We start from the raw sequence: 21,690 nt of genomic DNA, 5'->3' as shown, positions 1-21,690 counted from the left end.
TTAGTTATATTTAAAAAAAAAAGTCTGATTCATCATCGCTCTCAGCAATTTTGCACTTTTCTACTTAATAACTGAGAAAGCTCCCTAGACAGCTGTTAAACCATTTACCTTTAGCTGCACTTAATTAAGTACGTGTATTTGTTTCAGGAGGCTGAGTAAAGACATGATGATGCAGGTTTCAGCTTGGGTAGCATTTCTTGAATTGTTCTTTCTAGGAAAGCAGAAATTTTGTTTTGATCTTTCTTCATGCATCATGAAAACAAAGGTGCCAATTTTGTTCTCCATTTTCGGTAAATGATTTTTGTATTTATACATACTTCTGAACCCTTAAAACGAAGTTTAAAATAGTTGGTAAACAATGTTCACATTACCTGCATTTATCGTAATTATTTCTGATACAAAGCTTCTATGGTGCATGTCTTTTGCCACATACAATAGCCGTTAAAATATATGTACATAAATACAACATATGTATATAAATGTGCCCCACAGGTGGTTGCTGGACTAAGTTTGCAGATTACGCTAGATAAGAAAACCATGATTTTTAAGAGCAGTGCATAAAAGTCAGTTCCTTGGTCTTGCTCTTTCATCCCAAATAAATCCAAAACTCAGAAGCTTATGGAATAAGCATCTAAGAGTTGGCAGGTCTACAGGCAACCTGCTTTAAGTGCTCAAAGCTGATGAGCTTAACCTCTTCTCCCCTCCTACCCACAAGCATTTTCTATATTTCTGATTCAACAAGATTCACTCCAGACTAATTATCCTCAAAAGAGATATTTTAAAAATGCTTTAACTGGAAGAAGAACTTTCTTTTAAGATGACTGCTAGTAAGAGACGGGCTCAAAAATACATCAGAAAATTAGGTGCATTTCTCACTAGGACTTCCAGCCTTGTGCGTCTAGCTCTGGAGTTCACGAACCCCAACTTATTTTTATTGCTTGTACAACCAGCACAACCCTGGCCACAAAGGTATCAAAATAAATAATCAGTACAAGAAAAAAGTCCTGACACTCAGGATTCATTGCACAAACATTTAAACAGAGGAAATAATTTCTTTTACAAACGTTTTTCTGTTGTATAAGAATAATTTTGTACAGAAAATAGCTCTTTATACATTTTACAGAAATACGTTAACATTTAGATTCTCTATTAATGGATAATGATTGAATGCAATTTAAGATTTCAGTTTAAGATTTCAGTTATGTTTTAGAGTCACCAAATATCAATAACACAGCAATACATCACTTCTCTAATATCCTTAAACTGCTTGATTTATCAAGTCTTGAGACAAGACAGTGAAAACATTCCTAGAACCATGTTAATTTGCAAACATTCAAGTATCTTGAAACTGTTAGTTATGAAACACCTCCTGAAAGTAATACCGTAATTTAAGTGTCAAGGAATATGAACTTAAACCTTACAAGGCAGCATTACTTGCTCACTTAGATTATCCTGCTGGCTAATACTGTAAAAACCAAATTGAATGGAAGCTTTTATATTAAACTGGTTTACTGTTAACATGACCTTCAAAACGAGATAGCAGAAGCTACTCTAGTAAATGCTATACAGCATTAATACAACATATAAATGTCATAAAAATACTTTCATTTTCTTAAGAAAACATCACGGAAGAGAGAGGAAAAAAAGAAATCAGTAAATTAAGATACAAAAAGTAAATTTGTGAAGGATGAGAAGAAATTGAAAAACACGTATATATATTTATATGTAATATGTAAGGGTATGCTAGGAAGTACATATATTTAAAAACACTCAATTTCTTCAAAAACTATGTTAAAGTCCATATGGTATTATGTGGACCTCAAACATAAACCACATTCAAACACTTTTCCTCTACAATTGCTGTTTCAAGCACCTGTACTTACGTCCAGATTTCCTTTGAAATTAGTGGGAAGGACATTTATCTTTGAAATACAACTATATGCAGTAATCTTTTCTTGCTTTCTAGGTATTTTATAAGTTTAAATAGGAGATGTAAGCAAACAAGTACTATATAACCCAATGACAGAAAAACTGAAATTTAGATTGCATATGATCTATTTAGTATTCATACACAGCTACTTAAAGTTTGCCAGCTGTACCCTGTGTGAGTACTGTTGACGCTTCCATGCTTCAACATCCAAACGTGTGCCTACGTTTAGTCAAACATGGCTCTCGCTCTGAGTTAGCCAGTCTCTTAACACATACAACTTTCAAATAAATTCATCTGGAACTGGTACACCTCTCCTTCTCACAGCACAGAGGTTGATATGAGACAGTAATGAATCACATTATACTGGTTCACATTTCCATGTAGTTAGAAGGAGAAACAAGCCCCCTGCAAAACCTTATTCCAGTGATTTTGCAAATTCTGCATAGTCAATGTATCCATCATTGTTCTTATCATCATCTCTTAAGACATCATCTATTAGACTAATGAGCTCTTCTTCTTTCATTGCCTGGGTATGCTCACCACCTTCCTACAAAAACAAAACCACATTGAACAGTTTAGCAGTTTAGTTTCCCATCTTATGGCACTTAGATTACTGACAACTAATTTTTTGCTAAGCTATTCATGTTTGGTGCCTAATCTGGCACTAAGTTTTATGTAATCATTTACACCAATATAAGCAGCTTTTACCAGGTGCAAACTGTGAAGTCCAAGATCTCTGGACTTCAGAACAAGCACTCTGCACCCAGTTAATATTCTTAGCCAAAAGTCCTAAAAGCTAAATAGCACAGTGTATAATGATGGATAATAATCTAACAGATGTACTCTTAATTTGGATCTTGATGTAGTATAGACATTATAGTTTCTATAGTACAGAAACATCTTCCTGTGTGTCAGAACTTGCAAAATGCAGAGCTTGACACTAACAGAGTAGTGAAAAAATCCAGCACTGTAGCTTAAAGTCAGCAAAATTCTTAGTATTACCCCTTACGAGCAAAGGGGAATACAAAGACGTGCCTTTGCACACGAAACAGCAAGTCATTATTCTGTTCTCGGCTAGGTATTTTTTGCTACAGGTGTACACAGAAGTTATGCTATTCTGAATTGTAACTTCCAAAAGGTCAGTATGAGATAATGTGTTAGTATTGTCTTCCTAAGGATGGTATCTTCCTACTTTGTCCTTACATGTTCCTAGCTGGAAAGAGAATTTCTTTAGAAAAAGGTGAAGAAAACAAAGGCAGACCGTGACTGGTTCTTCTAATTTTGTGCAAGAGGTCTTTTACAGTTTGTGTATCCACAGCAGTAACAGTTTGGAGTTGAAAACAGCAGCCTTAGAACCTTGAACAGCACCGTATCACATGCTATTTCTATAAACCCTCATCAGCATTTTCCCATTTTGGATAATTTCCCTTTCTCCCCATCCCTGCCTACCAAAGTATCCCCTCTGTCAAATCATTTTCACTCTACAGTCCTTCCTCACTCTAAGGTTTAAACTACAATGGAGACTCCTCTAAAACTGCAATGCAACATGAAAAGCTGTGATAAAGCTAGCACATTTATAAATCAAAACTATCAGGGGGAAAAATAATCTTATTTTCAGGCAAAACTGTAACCCCACTGAAGATGTGTTGTAACTGTTCTCTTCTATTGTAAGCTGCTTTTAGAGGGTCAGAACTGTTTCCAAACACACATGCCGTTACAAAATTCCACCTACCTCTTTGTGGACATGTGATATAGCAGTAGCAAGCTCTAACCCATCTAGCAAATTATTGCCATCATAATCGTGCATTTTGAAGTAATGAAGCTGCAACTCTTGTGGAGACATCTCAGATTCTGGTTTCTCAATAACACCTTCCAAATGTTCCATGATGTGGCTAAGAAAAGAAAAATAAACAAAACCCACAACACATCAGTCAGTTAATATTTAAGGCTCTGTTTACATAAAATTTAGTCTTTGATCAGACAGTCAAGTACACAGGAAATATTGTACCTCTAAAAGCACCCTGGGCAAACAAAAGCTACAGTTTTATACTAAGATGAAGGGAGCACAAAGGTTGTTTGTTACAGGTGCTGTAGTGGCCTCTAATACCTTAGATAGCTATTTCTCTTTCTTCTGGCCTACTTAGCAGGTTATCAAAACAATTGAAGCAGTGCCCAAAATCTCACCAAAAATTTTGGCTCTAGGAAGATCTTTCCCAGTCAAACATGAAGTATTCTAGGGAGTTTTATTTGCTGCTACCACTGTTTTGTCTGTATGAAGAAGCAAATGAGAAAAAAACTCTCACTTTATCTGTTCAGAATATGATTTTGTTGATCCAGGTAAGCAGGATTCCTGTAAGAAATTCTTTATAGCATGAGTAGCGCTAAAGGCTCCAGAGAGACCTTTCTAGGTCTGGTATCTCTAGAAACTTTCCGAGCAAGCGTGTCTCATATCTGACTCCAGCTAGTCATACAACATCCTGAGAAAAGAGGGTGTCCTAGGCTTAAGTCCAACTCACGTAGCAAGACTTAAGAGATAAGCAAATCATTAAGAAGTACATTTTTAGAACACAGAACACATACTCTTTATCTTGTACCAAGTTCTTGTCAAGGCGAATATTTGCATGTTGACTCTCTCCTAAGTGTTCCTCAGCTAGGGCAAAGATGAAGAATGCAGCCAGAAAGCAGAACAGCAGACGTATTCTAAAAATCCTCGTGGACATCATGATCTCCTACAAAAAGTAAAACATCCCGCCCCCCCAAAAAAAAAAACAGATGAAAAATGCAATCTACTTTCAGGAGATTTACAGAGTGCTTAGAAATAACTCTCCCACTAAGTTAGAATAGAAAAACTTGCTTCACGTCAAGCACTTAGCAAGCAGAAAACCAGAGCGCTCCAACTAAAAGTTTCAATGAGGGTGTCTATTTCAAGGAAGTATGCAGTAATTTTCAAAGAATTGTTTTTTTTTCATGCAGTGGATGTGCACTCTTTAGCCCTGCTTGAGTCTTCATACAGCTTATGGACAGCCAACCACGCCAGCTTCACGCAAACCTGCCCCAGAGTTACGGGAACAAAGGTCCCTTGCGGTATCAAAGGGGCTGCATCTAATTAGTGATCCGTTAAGACTGCATGCCCTAAAGAATACACAGCTTTAAAAACGCAACGGCCATTGCCGCGCTCCCTTCACGGGCAAGTGAAACGCCCAGGCGCTTCAGCAAGGGGAGCGGCGCAGAGCGCCTCACCGACGCGGGCACAGGAGCGGCAGCGCCCGCTGAAGCAAACCCCGGTTTGCAGTCGGTTCGGCTCGGAGCGCTGCCGGAGGCCCCGACAGCGGGCACAGCGCTGTCCGCCCGCCTCTCGCCCGCGGCTCCCGGCCCGGCAGGGCCCCCGGGGAAACCCCCGCCGCAGCAGGAGGGGGCTGGGACCGCCGCCGCCGCCGCCGGCCCCCGCCCAGGCCGCAGCACACCCCGCTCCCTCTCTCCCCGGCCCGAGAGCCTTGGCAGGCGGGCGGATGGGGCCCGCCGCCGCCAGGCTACGCACCCTCCGGCGGATGGCGGCCGCCGCGCCGTCCCTCCCGCGGGCTCCGGGTGACGGGCAGGTGGAGCCGAGCTCGGGGCAGGCCGGCCACCATCCCCGGCGCCACCTCTGACCCCACGCACGCGCCGCGCTCCCGCCCCGCCCCTTCTTCCCGCCTATTGGCTGTACCTTTCTTACTACGTCACCAATCCTGGAATTCTACGTGGAGCCCTCGCGGAGGGGCAGGTGGAGCGCCCCGCCCACCACGGGGCGGAGCCGTCGGCGCGACTGTGGAGGTGGGCGCGCGGGGGCTGCGGGGGCGCCGGTCACCTGGCGGCCTGGGCAGCCTCCGCTGGCCCTGCCCCTCCCGCCGCCCCGCGAGAGCCCCCTTCCAACGGGCGCACCGTGGGGCACCCAGCAGTGCCCCGGGCGAAGGGCAGGTGCCGCTGGTGGAGCCGGCAGGGCGGGAAGGGGCAGCGTAAGCCGTGCGTGTGCCCGCGGCTGTCCCCCGCCGGCCCTGCTCTGCACCTTCCCCTGGCGGCCTCAGCAGCCCCTTCCACGAACGACCGGCGGTGCTTTCTCCGCCCCGCTGCTGTTTTGGGAAGCGCAGCGGCCTGTTGCCGTTACCCCCCGTAGCCTATAAACTGCTTGTTCTCTCCGCTTCCCCTCTCACCGAATGTCGAAGGTCTCGTTATTTTTACACTTGACATCTAAGTAGCGGTTGCTTTTGCCTCTCAAGGTTACAACCCTCGGAGCAAACCCCGGCCTCGGAGGCGGTGTGGGCTTTTGGCTCCTTGCTGGTGCGCGAATGGGCGATTCTGTGCTGAAATCGCTACCGGAGGGGGGCGGTGGGGAACAGCTGGCTGAAGAGGCCTGGGGTTCAGGTGACTTCCGAGGGCCCCCGGCCCTTCCCGGCGAGGATGGGAGCCCGGGGCCTCGGTGACGGGGCAGCAAACGCAGCGCCACGGCGGCGACCCAGCGTCTCTCAGGCCCCGCAGGCCCGCTGTGTGCGACAGGCCGAGGGCAGTCGAGTAGGCGCAGTGCCCTGGGCGGGCCGCGGGGCCGGGACAGCAGCCGCCTGTGCGGGGGTACGGGTCTCTGGCCCGGGCGCCAAGGGAGAGGCGGCAGGGAGGGGTGGCCGAGAAGGAATCGCCGTCCCCGGTCGCAGGCCTCGGCAAGGAGTCGTCCCGCCCGCGCACGCCCCGCCGGGGCCGTCGCCGACCGCCCGGAACCGCGACCCGGCACACGCTCCAGGCGCCTGCCGGGTGCTGCCGCCGGGGACTCCCCGCCGGGCGGGCGGGGTGGGGCGGGGCGGGCCCGGCCCGGCGCTAAGATGGCGGCCAAGGGCTCGCACTCGCACGTGAAGCTGGAGGGGGAGATCGAGCGGTGCCGGGCGGAGGGGCACTGGGGGCAGCTCCAACGCCTAGCGCAGCAGCTGCTGCCGCCGGCACGGCCCCCGCGCAAGGCGGCGGCGGCGGGGGGCGCGCAGGACGCGGGTAAGCGGCGGCGGGGGACGGGCAGGGTGGGGCAGAGCGGCGGGGCGGCCACCGTTACTGGACCGCTCGGGCGTGGGGCGGCGGCAGGGCCGGCTTGTTGCTCCGTGCCGCCGCCCGGGGCTCGGCAGCCCCGGTCCGGTGGGCTGACGTGGGCGGGAGCTGTGGCTGCCCCGTCTCCCGGGGTTGCGGGAGAGGGCTGGGGAGCGCCGGGGTGCCGGCGGAGGGAGCGGGGTGTCGCCCGGTGTCCCTTGTAGGCGCCCCGGCCCCGCGGCGGGAGGGAGGGATGCCTCGGAGAGGCGGCGGGAGCCCGGGAGACGGCGTTCAGGAAGAAAACTCTCTGCTTCCTCTTCATGTCAGCGCTTCCGAGCCCGGCGGGCTGCGAAGGGAAACGCATTGCTTGGAGTGAGGGGCAGCAGCGCTTGCTCGGTGGCTTCTGTGCGTTTGGGATGTTGCCCTCACCTCGATAAGCACCTGCACGCAGGTGATGGCTGCGCTTGGTGTCTGCCTTTAATTTAACAAACTCGGCTGGGCTGTGACCAGGCTATAGACTGAAATCTTCCGTGTTTGAAAGTGTTTCTCTTCAACTTCTCAATACCTGTCATGCTGATTCCCACTTGCCCCCGCCCCGCTCCTTTCTGGATGCCCCTAAATTATCCCCCTACATTTCTGAAGAGGGCTGCTTTATTTAAAGGCTTAGGCTCATCCAGTATCCTTTCACATATAAAACAGGTTTCATAAATAGCAAACGTGCTCTTATCTTTTTTCCTGTTATAACACACGGTTTTGCCCCTGATTAAGTGAAATCACTTGTAAAAAGTGAGGCAGCCTAACTTAGAAATATAAAATTCTGTTTCTGTATTCAACAGCGGTAAGTTGTGAAGAGGACCTGATCCTAGCCACCGCATGGTACAAGAGGTTCTGCCATTTAAGTCAGATGAGCTATTTCTATGAATAAAACCACTTCTTAAGAGTAGAGTTTCTAGGATGTGGCTCTAGAGTTAATTGAAGCTTGCTGGAGTGCAATAAACTTCACAGTGGGAAGGCATGGTGGGGGGAGATGTTGGTAGCTTAATACATGTTTATTTGTGAGGCTTTCCAACTGTATACGTGATGCAGATCGAACTCTGTTGAGAACCACATGGCCAACCTTTGAACTTTAGTCAGGTTTCAGCAGCGCTTCCCAGGTGCAAAGATCATCATGCAGTTTGGGGGCATTAATAGTTGAAAAGTTCATATTAGTTTGTTCCCTTGTAATTAAGAGGCGTAACAACAGTATGATTGCTGTAAAAACATTATTTGTTAATTTGCTCCTATGTCATCATAACTTCTAGTTATGAAAGAGTAATGCTTTGTTATTGCTATAGAACTTTTGTTCCAGCAAGGGACTAGCTACAGTTTTGTGTTTCTAGAAACAATAGTGTGCCTGGATGAGATTTTTTAATAGTAGTATTTGCTTTGAGAGATTGTGTATATTTATTTCTTTTGTCTTATGTCTATTGTCTTACGTAATTCTGTAAGTTTGGTTAAGAAATCAGTAACTACCTGAAAGCTCTTCAGTGTTGTGGAGAAGCGATTGCATGTGAGGTGGCGGGGGGAAACGTACTTGAACATTTACACTTCCTATTTTAGGTACATATACTTTGTTCATGCAAGTTAGTTGTAGACCTGCAATTGAGCAGGAAGAGCTATGGTTATAATTTGATATGCAGCTGAACACTTAAGCCACAACAACAAAAAAACCCTAAAACAGGAAAACCCCCAGAAGTTGATTATTAATGCTGTATCTAATGTATAGGTAGAAAGTGGGGATAAGTTGTCCCATGGACTGAAAATTTAGAAATAGATACACTATTGTGTTTCCTGCATTCTAGAATTTCAGACTTTGAAACGTGAAGTATATATGAAATGTAGGGCTTGGCTTTGATTTACAGACATTTTCTTACCTTGTTTGACCCACTAGTCAGCTGATTGAGGTACTGCTTTTATGACTACATGAACTGCAGAACTGGACCCATCATGCAAGAACTCCAAGTCCATTGGCAGATGAAACTTTTTTTCAGCGCATGATTGCAGCATCACATGATGCTTCATGCCGTATCCAGTGCTATTACCTATGTTTGAGTTTCTCTTCTGTAAAACTGTGAACAGGAATGGTGTTTAATGTAGAAGGAATTAGATGTGGCATATTAGTTATGTCACTGGATCAAGCCTTGTGTGTCTTTAATAATGGATGTGTATAATGTGTCTAAATTCTCTAATTTTTTTTTTTTGTGAACTTTCAGCAAAATCTTAAAAGTTTCTGATGTGGTTACTGTTCTGCAGTGAAATTCATAGCTTATCCATAGCCCAAAGCATGCATTTCATACTTGGCCATTTGTAAATCTAAAGGATGCACTTAAATGTTTGCAAAGATTTGTCTTAACTTTTGAAAGTGAGTTTTGTGATGAAAATTCTTAGCTGTTACATTAGTGACAACAGAAGGATGAGCTGTGCTGTCAAAATTAAAGGATTTACTAGTGCAAATCTTCAAGTTAAAAGGAAATGTCGTTTCTTTTTTTCATAGGAAACATACTGTTTCCAACAGCTAGAAGTTAATCGAACTTTTTTCTGTCTGCTAGTTCTTCTTTACCCCATTGTTTGAGTTCCTGTTTGTGTGTCTCAAAGGTATGGTTTTTTTGTTTTTTAATGCTGTTTATCAGCAGTATGGCACTAAGCAATGTTTCTTGTTGGTTGGTATGTGCTTTCAGAGGACTTTGGGAGTATGCTGCTTGCAGAGGCTCTGCTGGAAGAATGCTTAAAGGAAAACTTTGCCAAACTGAAGGACTCCATTCCACTGACAGAGAAGAATGAGCCAAAACTGAGTGAAGCTAAACAGTATCTGACCAATATCTTAAGCAGAGGAAAACTACGAGTAAGTGGGCTCCGTTGTCATAATTCTTGCCAACTAGATGCTTCTTTTATATGATTATTAGTCTGATACAAGGCGTTGCCTGTTCATGTCCCTGTATGTACAGTGCTGTATTTATAGGTATTACTAATGGACTGGTAATTCAATACCCCTTCACAGTGGCTTCTGTTGGGATACTTGCTTTTTCATTTTCAAATTTTGTGCTACAAGTATATATCCTGTTTATTTTCTTTATTAGAAAGAAGCAGGATAAATATTGAGGAATTCTCCAGGGTGGTGGGGTATGGCCACAGGCTAGCACAGCTGAGTGACCTACTGCTGCTCCTGGTCTGAGGGAATTATGTACACCTGGTCAGCTCCAGATCGGAGGTAAAATGTGCCACAAGCTGCTGTCAGGCGCTTAAGGTTGTGGTGTGAGTCCAGGAACAGCCTTGCATTGCTTTCGGTCTTTGCCAGAGAAGTTAATGAGAAGTTATGCTTTTATTTTATTTTGTGGCCTGGGTGTGTGGTTGGTAGCTGCCTGCCAACTCAGCTGCAGAGCTTTAGAAGTGTTTTAAGACTCTGCCTCAATGGCTGCTGCTGTGTCGGTGTCCTTGGACACATAGTTGCATAGCTGTCTTTAAAAAGACAATGAATTACAACATTCTGTTCCAGACTTGTATTACTTTTGGTCCTGAAACTTACAGGCTAGTTAGCTTGGAAGTGTATGTTATACTTTTATCGTGTTATTTTCCAGGGAGCACATGTGCAGTGGCTTTTCTGGCAGAGTTTCTTGTTCTTGATTTCTTGAAAGTCAGCGTATTTAAAAAGTAAAAAGGAGGGGGGAAGGAAGAGGAGTCCATCCAACCCTCTTTCTGTATAGTTTAGCACCAATAATGGCCAGAACCACTGAACTCTTCCAGGTCTCAGTGTTAAGTTTGGCTGCGTGAATTGCCGTTACTATTTTTTTTTGTTAGTGGTGACTTGCCTACTCATGCAGCATTGACCCTGTGTTGACTGCATGTATTAAAAAAAGGAGTATGAAGGCTAGGAACCTTTTCATGCTTTCCAAAGCATAAAAAGGGTCTGAACGGATGTATTTTACTGAATTTTTTTTTTTGTTACACAGATTTGTATGCACGTTTTCAATCCTTAAGAAACCAAACAAGTCTTAAAAATAGCAGGCATGCCTTCTGTTTTTCTGTTTTTGCCTGAAAATTCTTCAAAAACTTAAGAAAATTTGTGAGCTTTCTTGCTCTTTAATTAAATGTACAGAGGAGAGGGGAGCACTTGACTAAAAAGTGATGCTTTCTTCCTAGTTTAAATGCAGGGGATTTACTTGGTGTGTGTGTAGGTAGTTCTGACACTGGCAGGCTTTTATGTGCCATCTGTGGCTGGTGAATCAAGAATAAGTCAGCTGAAACCAAAGAGGTGGCTTGTAAGCTGTGCACTTCCAAACTGCGCTCCAAAGGAGTTACCTGACCTTTGTGGCCTGCTGCTCTCATGAGCATAGCAGTAGGATCTCTACACACTTAAATCCTTCCTACTCTGGCTTGCGGAGCTAGCAATGTTGAGAGGAAAGCATTTTGAATCTGCTTAATCTGTTCTGAAGTATCTCATTCCTGCTGTCTGGTATTATACCGTATAAACACTCTTTTCCTGTTCCCCCTCTGTTTCAGCCTAAGTATATGACAGAAACTATGCTGATCCTAGGAAAGCTTCATTATGTGGAGGGATCCTACAGAGATGCCATCAGCATGTATGCAAGAGCAGGAATTGATGACCTCTCAACAAAAGATGAACCTCTGTATATGCTGCGTTTGGTAACTGAAGCCTTTGTTATTAAAGGTAAAGGACCATGTATGCATATTTGAAGTATGCTGTGTTTAGGTTGAAGTTGAAGGTATTTCTCCAAGTGATTTGATTGGAGCAGAGTTAGGGCAATGTTGTATGCTTTAGAAAATCCTACTGGGTATGGTCTGTGTAGTTTAAACTTAAAGGCATTATGGAGTCTTAGTCCATGGTTTTTAAACTTGGCTGGCTTGTAAAGAAAAGCTTGAAATTGGGAATCTTGTGGTAACTGTTGGCTGTAAGTCAGCAACACACTTGAGCTTGTGTATCCGTTTTGGGAAAATCTAAATCAAGCAATCAGCTGAATTGGGGCTTTCTCTTAGAAAGAGTTCATCTATTTGTAAATTTTAATGATTTCTGTGAATTAAGCAAGGACGATGTTTCCAAGTTTTAAACTCTGGACTAACAGGATATGTGCTTTCAAAGCAGGTAGTATATTTTTGCAATGCATGTCACACAGTATCAGACCTTATGTACAAACAGGAATCTCTCCTCCCCCTTATAATTCTACCGACATTGTACTGTTTGAGAGATCCTAATAAAACTGCCTCTACGGGTGGTGAAATTGCATTTCCTTTTTGAGTGGGGGAAAGGAAGACCCTAGTCAGTTTTTGACTCGGGGGGAAAAAAGATGAGTAATCTTCTCCTTCATTTGCTTTCAGTTCCTTTATAAATGTTGCTCAAGTACTGCTACCTATCTACTGCTTTCTACTCTTTTCAGCATGTCCACCAGCTAATTAGGTGAATGAGAACTCTGATGATCAGATACCTTCAACTGGTATGTAAAAGAGTGAAACCAAATCAACCCAAAATACTGTTTGACTGGGCTGCTAGTATTACTGATAATAATTTGGGTGTTTCATGATCTCACACAGTCATTCTGCTTTTTTGAAAACCTGTTTGTGCTGCTTTGCTTGCTTTGCTTTTGTTTTCTGTGGCACTGGTTGAATCTGCTTCATTAAGGAGCTTTTGTGGAGCAGGACTAATTTACTTGTAACTTGCAGTAACACTTGCATGGCGCAGAGGAATGAGTAACCGCCAGTGAATTCATAGCAGTGTGTTTGAGAGCAGCTATTGGTGCACTCCAGAGTCTGAAGGAGATGCACTGTTCTCACTGGAAACTGGATAAGGCCCTTGGTGAGGTGTGAATATAATGATAAGGTATGCATGAACACTGATGGAATAACACTGTTCCTGTAAGGTATCTCCTATGTACTGACTGCCTCACTTGCATATGAAGATACTGGGGGTGGAGGTGTTTGCCTCAGAGGATCAGGCTGTAGTTTTTTTTTTCCCATGTGGTTTAGCACGGAACATAAATACTGTGTTGCCCCTGTGTTTGTGTGTAAACTGTAAGGAGCCCCTGCCATTGCAGAGCAACCTCTGTGCTATTACTGTTCCACAGTTTTTATCCTCCATGATGATTGTTTTCAGATATCAAGGATATAGTAAGTCACTCAGTATTCTATCAGTTTCTGACAGAGAAAAATCCAGCAGAGTGGAGCTTCTCCAGCCAACTTTGGAGAGGGCACTTACTGCTAGGATCACCGTTCCCCCATCCCATGTGCTCGACCCTCCTGTCTTAGAGAAATAAGCCCTTAAATGTTAGAAATTTGTACAGGTAACTATGGCAATAGCAGTGTGGATTTAAATTTTCATTTCTAAACATGTCTGTCCAGGCTACCTCTGCAGGGCAAGTAACAGCACGGAGTTGAATTATTAAAAATTCATGTATACTTTATGCTAAAGATTTTTCTTATTCCCCTTTTTCTTTTGGTATCTCTGCAGAAATTCTGTTGATCCATATCGTATTATTGCCTTTGGTTGAGCTACTGTTAGCTTATGCAAGCTGAAACTTTCTTTAAAGACACTGTTGAACATCGCTGGTAGTAAAATTTTTGCAGGGATCATTTAGGCAACAATCCAAAAAAGCCACAGTCCTGTCTTTATTTCAGGGCAGAACTTAGGTTTCCCGCTTAATTTCTTTTTCAGATTTTCAGTAATGGGAGAAAGCAGTTGGTTAATAGAATACCCTGTTCAGCCAGCATTAGTTAAACACCTGAACCTTGTATCACTTCTTAGTATGAACCTGAAACCACCTTGGTTTTGGGTAGCTAGTACTGCTGGGTTGTGCCTGTATGCAGGATGGCAGTGTAGGTTCTCAAGCACTCAGGATTACGCTGGAAAGGTCATGGAGGAAAGAAAAGTCAAATCAAAGGCACTCACACTTATCCTTTTACTGTTGGAAACAAACAAACATGTAATGAGAAAGATACAGGATATACTGGGAGGAGCTGCATAGATGAAGTCAGTGGTAGAAACGAAATGTGAACCAGTAAAACTGAGTTTGCTTTTTTTAGAGCACCTTTTGAGCTCCACAACTCTGAAGGTTGGACATTGAGTTAAATCTCTGGGGTCCTCCTCTGAAGGTCCATAGCATGTAGTAGGTTCATATTATGGTAAGAAGCAATATGGATTTGCACCCACGTGATTGGACTGCAGAAATTGAACAGGGAAAATGTTTCTTGCTTGCCTTGCCCAGTAGACTTCCACCCAAGGTGAGTATCAAGCAGTAAAAGTTGAAGTTCTTTATAGACGCGGGGACTTGAGCAGTTGACAAGTCACAGGAGAAATGGCAGAGAGGGCAAGACTCTTCCAGTTTCTCAACTGACAACTACTCCTGTTTCTAAATCCCTGCATTGTGAGGAGAGGAGGAGTTCTATGGGCACTGTGAGTGGAGCTCTGACAACAGTTTGATTTTTCACAATGACTAATTTTAACCTCTATGGTTAGTTAATAGGTGGTTGGTCTGTACTTGCCTCCTTTCTCCCCATCCTCCATGAAGTTAATTCCTCCTTAAAACCTCTGCTCAGTTCACAGTACTGCAGGTAATCTCTGATGCAAGCAGTTCTGTCTGTTGCATAAAACAGTATTGAGTAAGCAAACTTGCTCTCATTTGTTTCTAATTCACTTGGGACATGTTGTGGCTTCGTTACCTGGTGGTGTCCATTCGAAACCAGCAAGCAAAAAAGACTTCAGAACAGCACGTGTAACTGCCAGAGCCCATTGGTTTCCCTCTGGCTGTGCTTGCTGCAGAAACCCTGCACAGATCTCTGTCCGCTCCCAGTGGATAAATCTTCCTAGTAGGAGGGTAGGTCACTACTTAACCCTTTACAAAGCAAAGTATAGCTCTAGCCAGGACTTCAGCATACCTGAATTCCAGGTATGTAGAAAGGGTGCTGTGTTGTTGCAATGTTTGTTGCACAGCCTTTCTTGCTGTGCTGCATGAGAGCATGCCGAGAGCTGTATTGACTGAGCGATGAAGGCTCAGGCAGGGCTGATATGGCGTGTGGGTCCTGTCTTTGTAATGACTGAGAGGGTCTTTGGCTTGTGATCAGGATGTGTGGCATCAGAGCTGCTGCAAGGTGAGTCAGCCCCGTGCGGAGGAGCTCTCTGTGTCCATCAGACCATCTGTCAGGCCAGGCACTGGACTTCCACCTGGAGGGGGGTAGCCTGGAGATAGGTAGCTATCTAAATCTGTGCAGTGATGACATAGGATTGCAAATGGTATCTAGCTGGTTTTCTAGTCAGTTAAAGGTTTAACAGTCCCATTGCCTCTTTTTCTCCTTTTCTCCCAGTCCATCCTGCAGTAATTTTTGTGTTGTTATTGGCGATTTTCAGCTCGGGGTGGGTTTAATTTGTGAGAGAGAGCACTCCAGTCTGAGCTCTCTGCACAGTCAGAAGTTGGCGGTTCTGGGGTGAATCATCACCTCTTCAAATGGCATCTGACATGGATGAAGTGCATGGTATTGTACAATACAGCCTTTTACGGACCTTAAAAAAATCCATGTGGAAGAGAACAAGGTGATACTGTGCCTTGATCATAGTCTGTGTTTTGTTGTAACAAGTTCAACCACAAGTCACATGTACAAGGAAATGAGACTTTGTTAGTTCAGTGGCTCGGAGCAATCTTTATTTTGTTCTTGAACCCATTTAAGTCATAGAATCATTAAGTCATCTGAAGATGTTTAAGATCTGTAGTGTGACACTTCTGAAAAACCGTAAGATCATGAGAAATTCTGCTGGATTGAGCCACTGGTCTTTAGAGCCCTCCTAAGAGATGTGAATGTTGTTGCTGAAAGCAAAACCCTGAATCCACCACGTGAGGGTTTTTCCTGAGCTTGATAATTCTAAACAGCCTGGAGCCTGCAGCCAGGGTTCTGGGTTCTGTCCAGCTCTTTGTGGGTTTTTAGGGTTTTTTGTTTGTTCGTTTTTAGGACGAACTGCTGATCTTACGTGTTTTCCTTTTTCTCTTACGGTTGTATCTTTTAAAACTTCAATGATAATGAGGTCAGTATTGCTTGGAAGTATATTGTTCTGCTTTCTCCCCAAGTGAAATCTTTGTCTTGGGTTTGTAATACTGGAAGTGGTTGTTTGGAGGTTATGGTGATGTCCTGAAAGGAAAATGGTGATATCACACAGCGATAATAAACAGAAGAACTGACCTTTTACTCAGCTGGTTTGAAAACTACCCGCTTGGTTTTAATCATGATTTTAAATTGACCAACTGAAGCCTTGGAATTTGAATAATCTATTTTAAACTTCCTTTGTACTTGTGCCACTTAATTAATTTCTTATTTTGTTGGTTTGCAGAACTATTAAAAACATGTAGGTTTGCATTCAGTAAACGTAAGTCTGGTATTAAAATTGTTCATTCTAGCTAATCAGAGGATATATCACCCACTTGTTCATAGACTTCATTGGTGTCTTTAATTTTGACATTTGCTTGTGTGTCATTCATTTTCTAATATGGTTTTCTACGGGATGATTAATTTTCTGGGTGAGATTTGTATTCAGCTGCATTTGTTTGGAAATTAGAATAAAATGTGCAGTTAAAGATAGCTTTATTGCAAAGTTAAGTTCTGATAAATCTGCTTTTTCCTCCTCTCTTTAAAGAATTTGTTTAAGAAAATCTTCTCAGTTAAACAAACGAATTTCACTTGCTACAGACAATGTTTTAACTCGGTGTTTCTGATAAGTGTTAAAATTGGTAAATTTCTTGTTATGTGTGCATTTTTTTTAATTTGTAGATTAAAATGAGAAAAATAAGCTTTCCTATTTGGTTTTATTTAGTCAAAGCTTTGTTGGTTCATGAGCTTTGAAAAGCTAATCATTGAACTAAATTAGTGGAGAGAACTGAAAGGGAGAAAGAAACATGGGGTTTTTTCTTAGTTTTTTGCTCCCTGGAAGAAAGCACCTCTATTTTAAAGACTTATTTCAGTACTTCATCAAACTTTTATTTCAGATCCTAAGCTAGTAACTTCTCCAGTTCAATTTTTTTTACTAAATGCTACTGATCCCATAGTGCAAGGATATATTCCATTCAAAAAGTTAATGGGTTATTGAGTGTTACAAGCTTAACTTAAGCAGCCTTACCTTTAAATAGAGTTCTTCTGAAAACAGAATTTCCAGTTAGCTTCTCTGGGATGAGATTTTTGTCCACTTAGTTTTTGATGAATGAGATGGCAATACCAAAACTATTGAGTGTACTGGAATACAGACTGTGTGGAATGATTTTGACTGCCAGTAGTTTGAACAATTTCAAGTACAGATAAACTGAGTTTGGAAACATTATGTAGTTTTGCAGAGTCATAATTTATTTCATAATCTTCTTTTGAAATTGAATTTATACTTCCAACTTCTTTTTGCAGGAAGCATTTTTAATTCAGGTCATGTTTTACAAACCTGTTAACAGGCTATATGTGCACTGTCTGAACCTGTTCCTCGTTTCAGAGGACATAACATTTTGCAAGGTGCATTCTCCTTTTTCCAGACGAGCGTTTGGAATACTATTCTGCCTCTTGGATACCAAAAAATTTTCCCTGTGGTTATGCATACTCTTGTGCTTGGGATCTTTTCCACAGTCTGATTTTTAAGAGTTCTGGAAGTTCTCTAAGACAAACTTTGCTGTAATACCTAAAAAGAGGTAGTGTGGGGAGATCTTACTATGTAAGGACGTACCTTGTTTTGTCAGTTGAGACAAGCGTAGCAAATGGATTAACGGAAGGTTGATGGCATTTTTTCCATGTTCAAATAATTAATTTTCTTTATGTCCTCTCTGGGCACTAATGGAGGAAAGTAAAAGCATGTTGTAATTGCACACGTCAAGATAAAGATGATCCATTTCTGTATTATTGCTCAGTAGCCACATGACTACAAGGAAAATATCCAGATATGCTAGTGGTAAAAAAAGAGGGAACCCAGCTCTTCCTCCCTCCTTTCCAGCACAACTGACACCCCGCCCCAAAAAGCTGAGTTTTCATTCTGCCTGCATTGCTACTACTGACTGACATGGCGGCAACGTGTTATAATGTACCCATTTAGCAGAAATGGGCAGTGGATGTGGCAGGGAAAATTCTCAGAGCCCAAATTCTCTCCCTACCTCTCCCCATTAGTTTCAATGTCAATTATTATGTCGTTTAGGCACTGTTGACATCATGGCATGCTTACTGTAGGCTTTTACTTAAGAGTCTACATCTTCTCTACCTTAATCATCCTATTTAGACCAGGAGAGTTGTTAATTTAAAGTGTGCTGACTTCGCTGGGCCTCCAATTCACTACTGTCTGGAACCTGCGCACCTTGGAAGGGATGCTGGCTGAGGTGCTTGCAGTGTTCAGGAGAGCAGCTAAGACTTCCCTAAAGACAACACCAGCATTCCTTCTAGTCTTTAGGAAGGTTTGTTGATTGTGATGAGCCAGAATTATACTGGGCACAAAGTTAAGAAGAGGAAAGCATAGGTTTGGGTGAAAGTTGTGGGGAAAAATTATCTAAAACTTTGCTTTCACTTTTTTTCGTACAAATATATTGCTCTTGGGTGATAATGGGCTTCATGAGGATGATTGATGCTTGGCAGTATGCAGCTGTGTTAACCTAGGTGTTGCTTTTGAGATGATATACTGGCTTGCAGTAGTCTCCTCCTATTCCTTGACTGCCGTTTCTTCTACTGGCAGTTACTCAGGGAGGTTACTCGCGCCAGTATTTTCAGCTGCTGCTGTGACTAAGTAGAACTGCAATGCAAGAAAAAATGTGTTTGTTTTTTTCTTTTCTTTTCCCCCTTTATTTTTTTTAAAAAAGGGTTTGTCAGGGGCAGGACACAAATTCCTTTATGTTGGAATCCTTCTCTGATGACTAAAAATGAGTGAGATTCATATCTCTGAGTATGGAGATCTGTGAGGAGATGGGTTCCTTTAAACAGAGCCTAAATAATAAAATTAGTTTTCTTGCCTGACCGTTAGGAAAATTGAGTCCCAGCCACAAGGATGTATGATACAGTATGACATTAAAAACCGAGTAACTGAGGGTAAGGCATTTTGTTGGCAGAACTTGTTTTCACTTTTGCTTGACGAAACCTGCATCTTTTAAACATTAATCCACATCAGAGAGAGACGGAGACTTTGTTCTATACCTGATACACACTTCAAAGTGCTGGCGTTCACAATTCTGCCAGCTAGACAGGAAGTATGCTGTTTATTCATGTTGGCATCAGAGTAGCTGCCTGGTAGGCAAAAGCCCCAGTTTGTAGACGCTGATGTCTTGATAAAAGGGCCTAGTGTTAGTATGTCTTATTTGGGTTTTCGGAATAGAAATCTAAGAGTTTGGAGTTGCTCTTGCGTTGTGACAGCGGTGACTTCAAAGCTGTTCCATGTTGGTGAATTGTGTGCCTCGGTGCCGCTGCTTTCCTGCGTGGATGTGAAAGAGTCGCAAGGCCTAGCCTTGGCATCCTTCGTGCACTTAGGCTTCCTGTGGCGGCTGGGGAAGCAGGTTTTGCTTCTGCGCCCCATGAGCTCTTCTCTGCTGTTGGATAGGGTAGTTTACTTTTTTTCTGTTTGGATTTTAGAAGTAGTTTGTTTAGCACTATCTGCTATGCACAAATGCAGCGTGGCTGGGATTTCAGACTTCTGAGGAGAGTTAGCTGCAGGCTACTAAATGGAAATAACTGAACCTTGGAAAGTGGAAAAAGAAAATAACGTCTTGTTCCTTTTGTTAATGTGATTTGGTTTCTGTGATGGTAAAGTTTTGTTAGTCTTCTACTCCCTTCTCCACACCCAATTGTAGGTGCTGGTTGCGCCCCCCCCCCCCCCAACCTTCTCCACCTCCTGCACTTTGATTTAGTTCTCTAAAGCTGTGGGGTCAGCAGCATCAGGAGATACAAGAATAGTTTCACATGCTTTTCTGAGGAAGCAGAACAAGGAACACACAATGTTTGTGTGGTAACATGAGACAACATGCTACACTTATTTTCACTAAAAGAAAACAAATACAAATGTACTCTCAGATGGCCTAAGAGGTAGCTTTTAGATGGCTATGATGCTATCCCCAGGCTGGGGCTGTGTTGTGTAGCATGTGTTCAGTGGCTATGGGAAGATTTCCATGTGCTGGTTTACCTTGGGGTAAGCTCTGGATGTCTTTGACCATCTTTTAAGTGGTGAGGGAACAAGCCTGTTAGTCCTCACAGGCTATGTACGTTCTAAAAAATTCTAAGTAGAATTGACTTGAGTGCTTGATACAAATCAGCATAGTAAAATCTGAATTACCCTCCCCCCTCCTCCTTCCTGCTCCCAAAGTACACATAAAGGTGGGGTAATCTGGTTCAGCTAGAAGAGCACTGTCTCACTGTTGATGGTGCCTGGCAGTGATGCAGATGAGCTCAAGCTGAGTAAATCCCAATACTTGGTCATCAGCACCATCTGCCTTGTGCCCCATCCACTTTTCATTTTTTCTCTTCTGCTTCTGCCTATTGTATTTAGACCAGGGAAAAAATGTAATTCTTGCAGCATGCCATGACAGTTTATGGATGTGGATGGTGTTGACGAAGTCCTTTAGATGAGGGGTTGTAAGAGATCGCTGTCCTCCCCCGTACTTGCTGTGCCCCAGAGCATCACTCCAGCAGAGGTATCTCCTTAACTGCTATCAGATATGTCATGGAATGCAGGGGGCCTCTTGTACCAGGACAATTAATACGTTCTAGCAGTGGTCCCCAAAGTGGGGTGCGTGCGCCCCAGGGGGCGTACAAAGTGATCCACTAGGTGCAGAAGAAAAATATTGGAACTTCTATTTATATTTATTTTTTCTGGAGAAAAAAAAAAATTCGTTCAAGTTAAGCTTTACTAATGTATTGGATTGACAGTGGTGCCCTCACTCAGTCTGTATGTCAGAAGGTCCCATGTCATGTACAGCCCACGAAGTGTCTTGTGGAAGAGTGAGTGTTCCACAGTGCGGAGAGGCTCACAGGGGCACCCTCACTTGTTTGTTCACTTCCAGTGTATTGCAGTTCATGTGTGCCTGGCTAAGTGGATCTATGTATTATATTATCCAGTTTTAACTAAACTAACCCTCATGAAATAGAGAAGTAGCTTAAAGATTCCATCAAAGAAACTGCAGATTGCAGGTAATACCAATAAGACAAGCACAAGTGAACAGTAAGAAAATGGCAGAGCTGACACTACTCCTAGCATGAGCTCTTCATCAGCCCCATTACAAGGTAAAAGCAATGACGGTCTAACCAGATCTAATCAGCGATGTTTAAAGTCCACTGATACTCAATTTAGTACTTGTAAAAAATTTCATTAAACTTAATGATAAATTTTCAGAAGCCTCTTTTGAGGTTTCTTATGTGAGAGCAAAAGATGAAAAACCACATACCATTCGGGAAACACTCGTCCTTCCTGCCACAGCAAAATGGCTGAAATAATACACAGAAGACAATATGGCAACAAACTGAAATGCATTCCTTTGGAAGACACGTAGAAAACATTGCCAAAGACTTGAAGAAACAAGTATTAGAACAAATAATGCGGTGTGGGAGGTTTGCTATACAGTTGCATGAAAGTACAAATGTTTCTAATATGTCTCAGCTTAAGGAGTTTGCTAGATTCTGGTTCGATAATGAAATACACTAAGAACTACTTAGCAGCAAAGTGGGACCCGGAAGTGCACAAAGTGCTATAGGAT

At 43.1% G+C, this 21,690-nt stretch overlaps 2 protein-coding genes across 7 annotated transcripts in view; one reads left to right on the top strand and one right to left on the bottom strand.

Moving 5' to 3' along the window:
• Positions 1 to 897: 897 nt before the first annotated feature.
• MCFD2 (multiple coagulation factor deficiency 2, ER cargo receptor complex subunit) lies at positions 898 to 6,470 on the bottom strand. Of its 3 annotated transcripts, none has more exons than XM_075146850.1 (4): positions 6,118 to 6,470; positions 4,511 to 4,659; positions 3,663 to 3,822; positions 898 to 2,477 (listed from the first exon to the last, which is right to left on the bottom strand). In XM_075146850.1, exons 2-4 carry the CDS (start codon positions 4,651 to 4,653, stop codon positions 2,346 to 2,348), a joined length of 435 nt encoding a protein of 144 aa, XP_075002951.1. In that variant the 5' UTR covers positions 4,654 to 4,659; positions 6,118 to 6,470; the 3' UTR covers positions 898 to 2,345. The 3 variants fall into 3 exon arrangements, with proteins under 3 accessions (XP_075002951.1, XP_075002952.1, XP_075002950.1); XM_075146851.1 differs by lacking the exon at positions 6,118 to 6,470 and adding an exon at positions 5,634 to 5,846; XM_075146849.1 differs by lacking the exon at positions 6,118 to 6,470 and adding an exon at positions 5,469 to 5,607.
• A 205-nt stretch (positions 6,471 to 6,675) lies between these two features.
• TTC7A (tetratricopeptide repeat domain 7A) overlaps positions 6,676 to 21,690 on the top strand; it is a 181,827-nt gene continuing 166,812 nt past the window's right edge. For 3 of the 4 annotated variants that reach the window (XM_075146847.1, XM_075146846.1, XM_075146845.1), the window contains exons 1-3: positions 6,676 to 6,940; positions 9,688 to 9,851; positions 11,507 to 11,675. In XM_075146847.1, coding sequence (XP_075002948.1) covers positions 6,778 to 6,940; positions 9,688 to 9,851; positions 11,507 to 11,675 — 496 coding nt within the window. In that variant the 5' untranslated portion in view covers positions 6,676 to 6,777. The remainder of the gene's footprint in view (positions 6,941 to 9,687; positions 9,852 to 11,506; positions 11,676 to 21,690) is intronic. The other variant, XM_075146848.1, reaches the window with a different exon arrangement.

Source organism: Calonectris borealis, chromosome 3, assembly GCF_964195595.1.
Source record: "Calonectris borealis chromosome 3, bCalBor7.hap1.2, whole genome shotgun sequence".
In the NCBI taxonomy this organism is placed as follows: Eukaryota; Metazoa; Chordata; class Aves; order Procellariiformes; family Procellariidae; genus Calonectris; species Calonectris borealis.
The sequence above is the reverse complement of the archived record's forward strand: the minus strand, read 5'-3'. Positions and strand labels throughout refer to the sequence as shown.

Bases quoted from the DNA above. Each gene is read 5' to 3' on its own strand.
- MCFD2 (XM_075146850.1), bottom strand. From the start codon at position 4,653: ATGATGTCCACGAGGATTTTTAGAATACGTCTGCTGTTCTGCTTTCTG. The intron at 3,823-4,510 runs GTATGTGTTCTG...TTCTTTTCTTAG, and splicing joins AACTTGGTACAAGATAAAGA to CCACATCATGGAACATTTGG. The intron at 2,478-3,662 runs GTAGGTGGAATT...TTGTTTTTGTAG, and splicing joins TATCACATGTCCACAAAGAG to GAAGGTGGTGAGCATACCCA.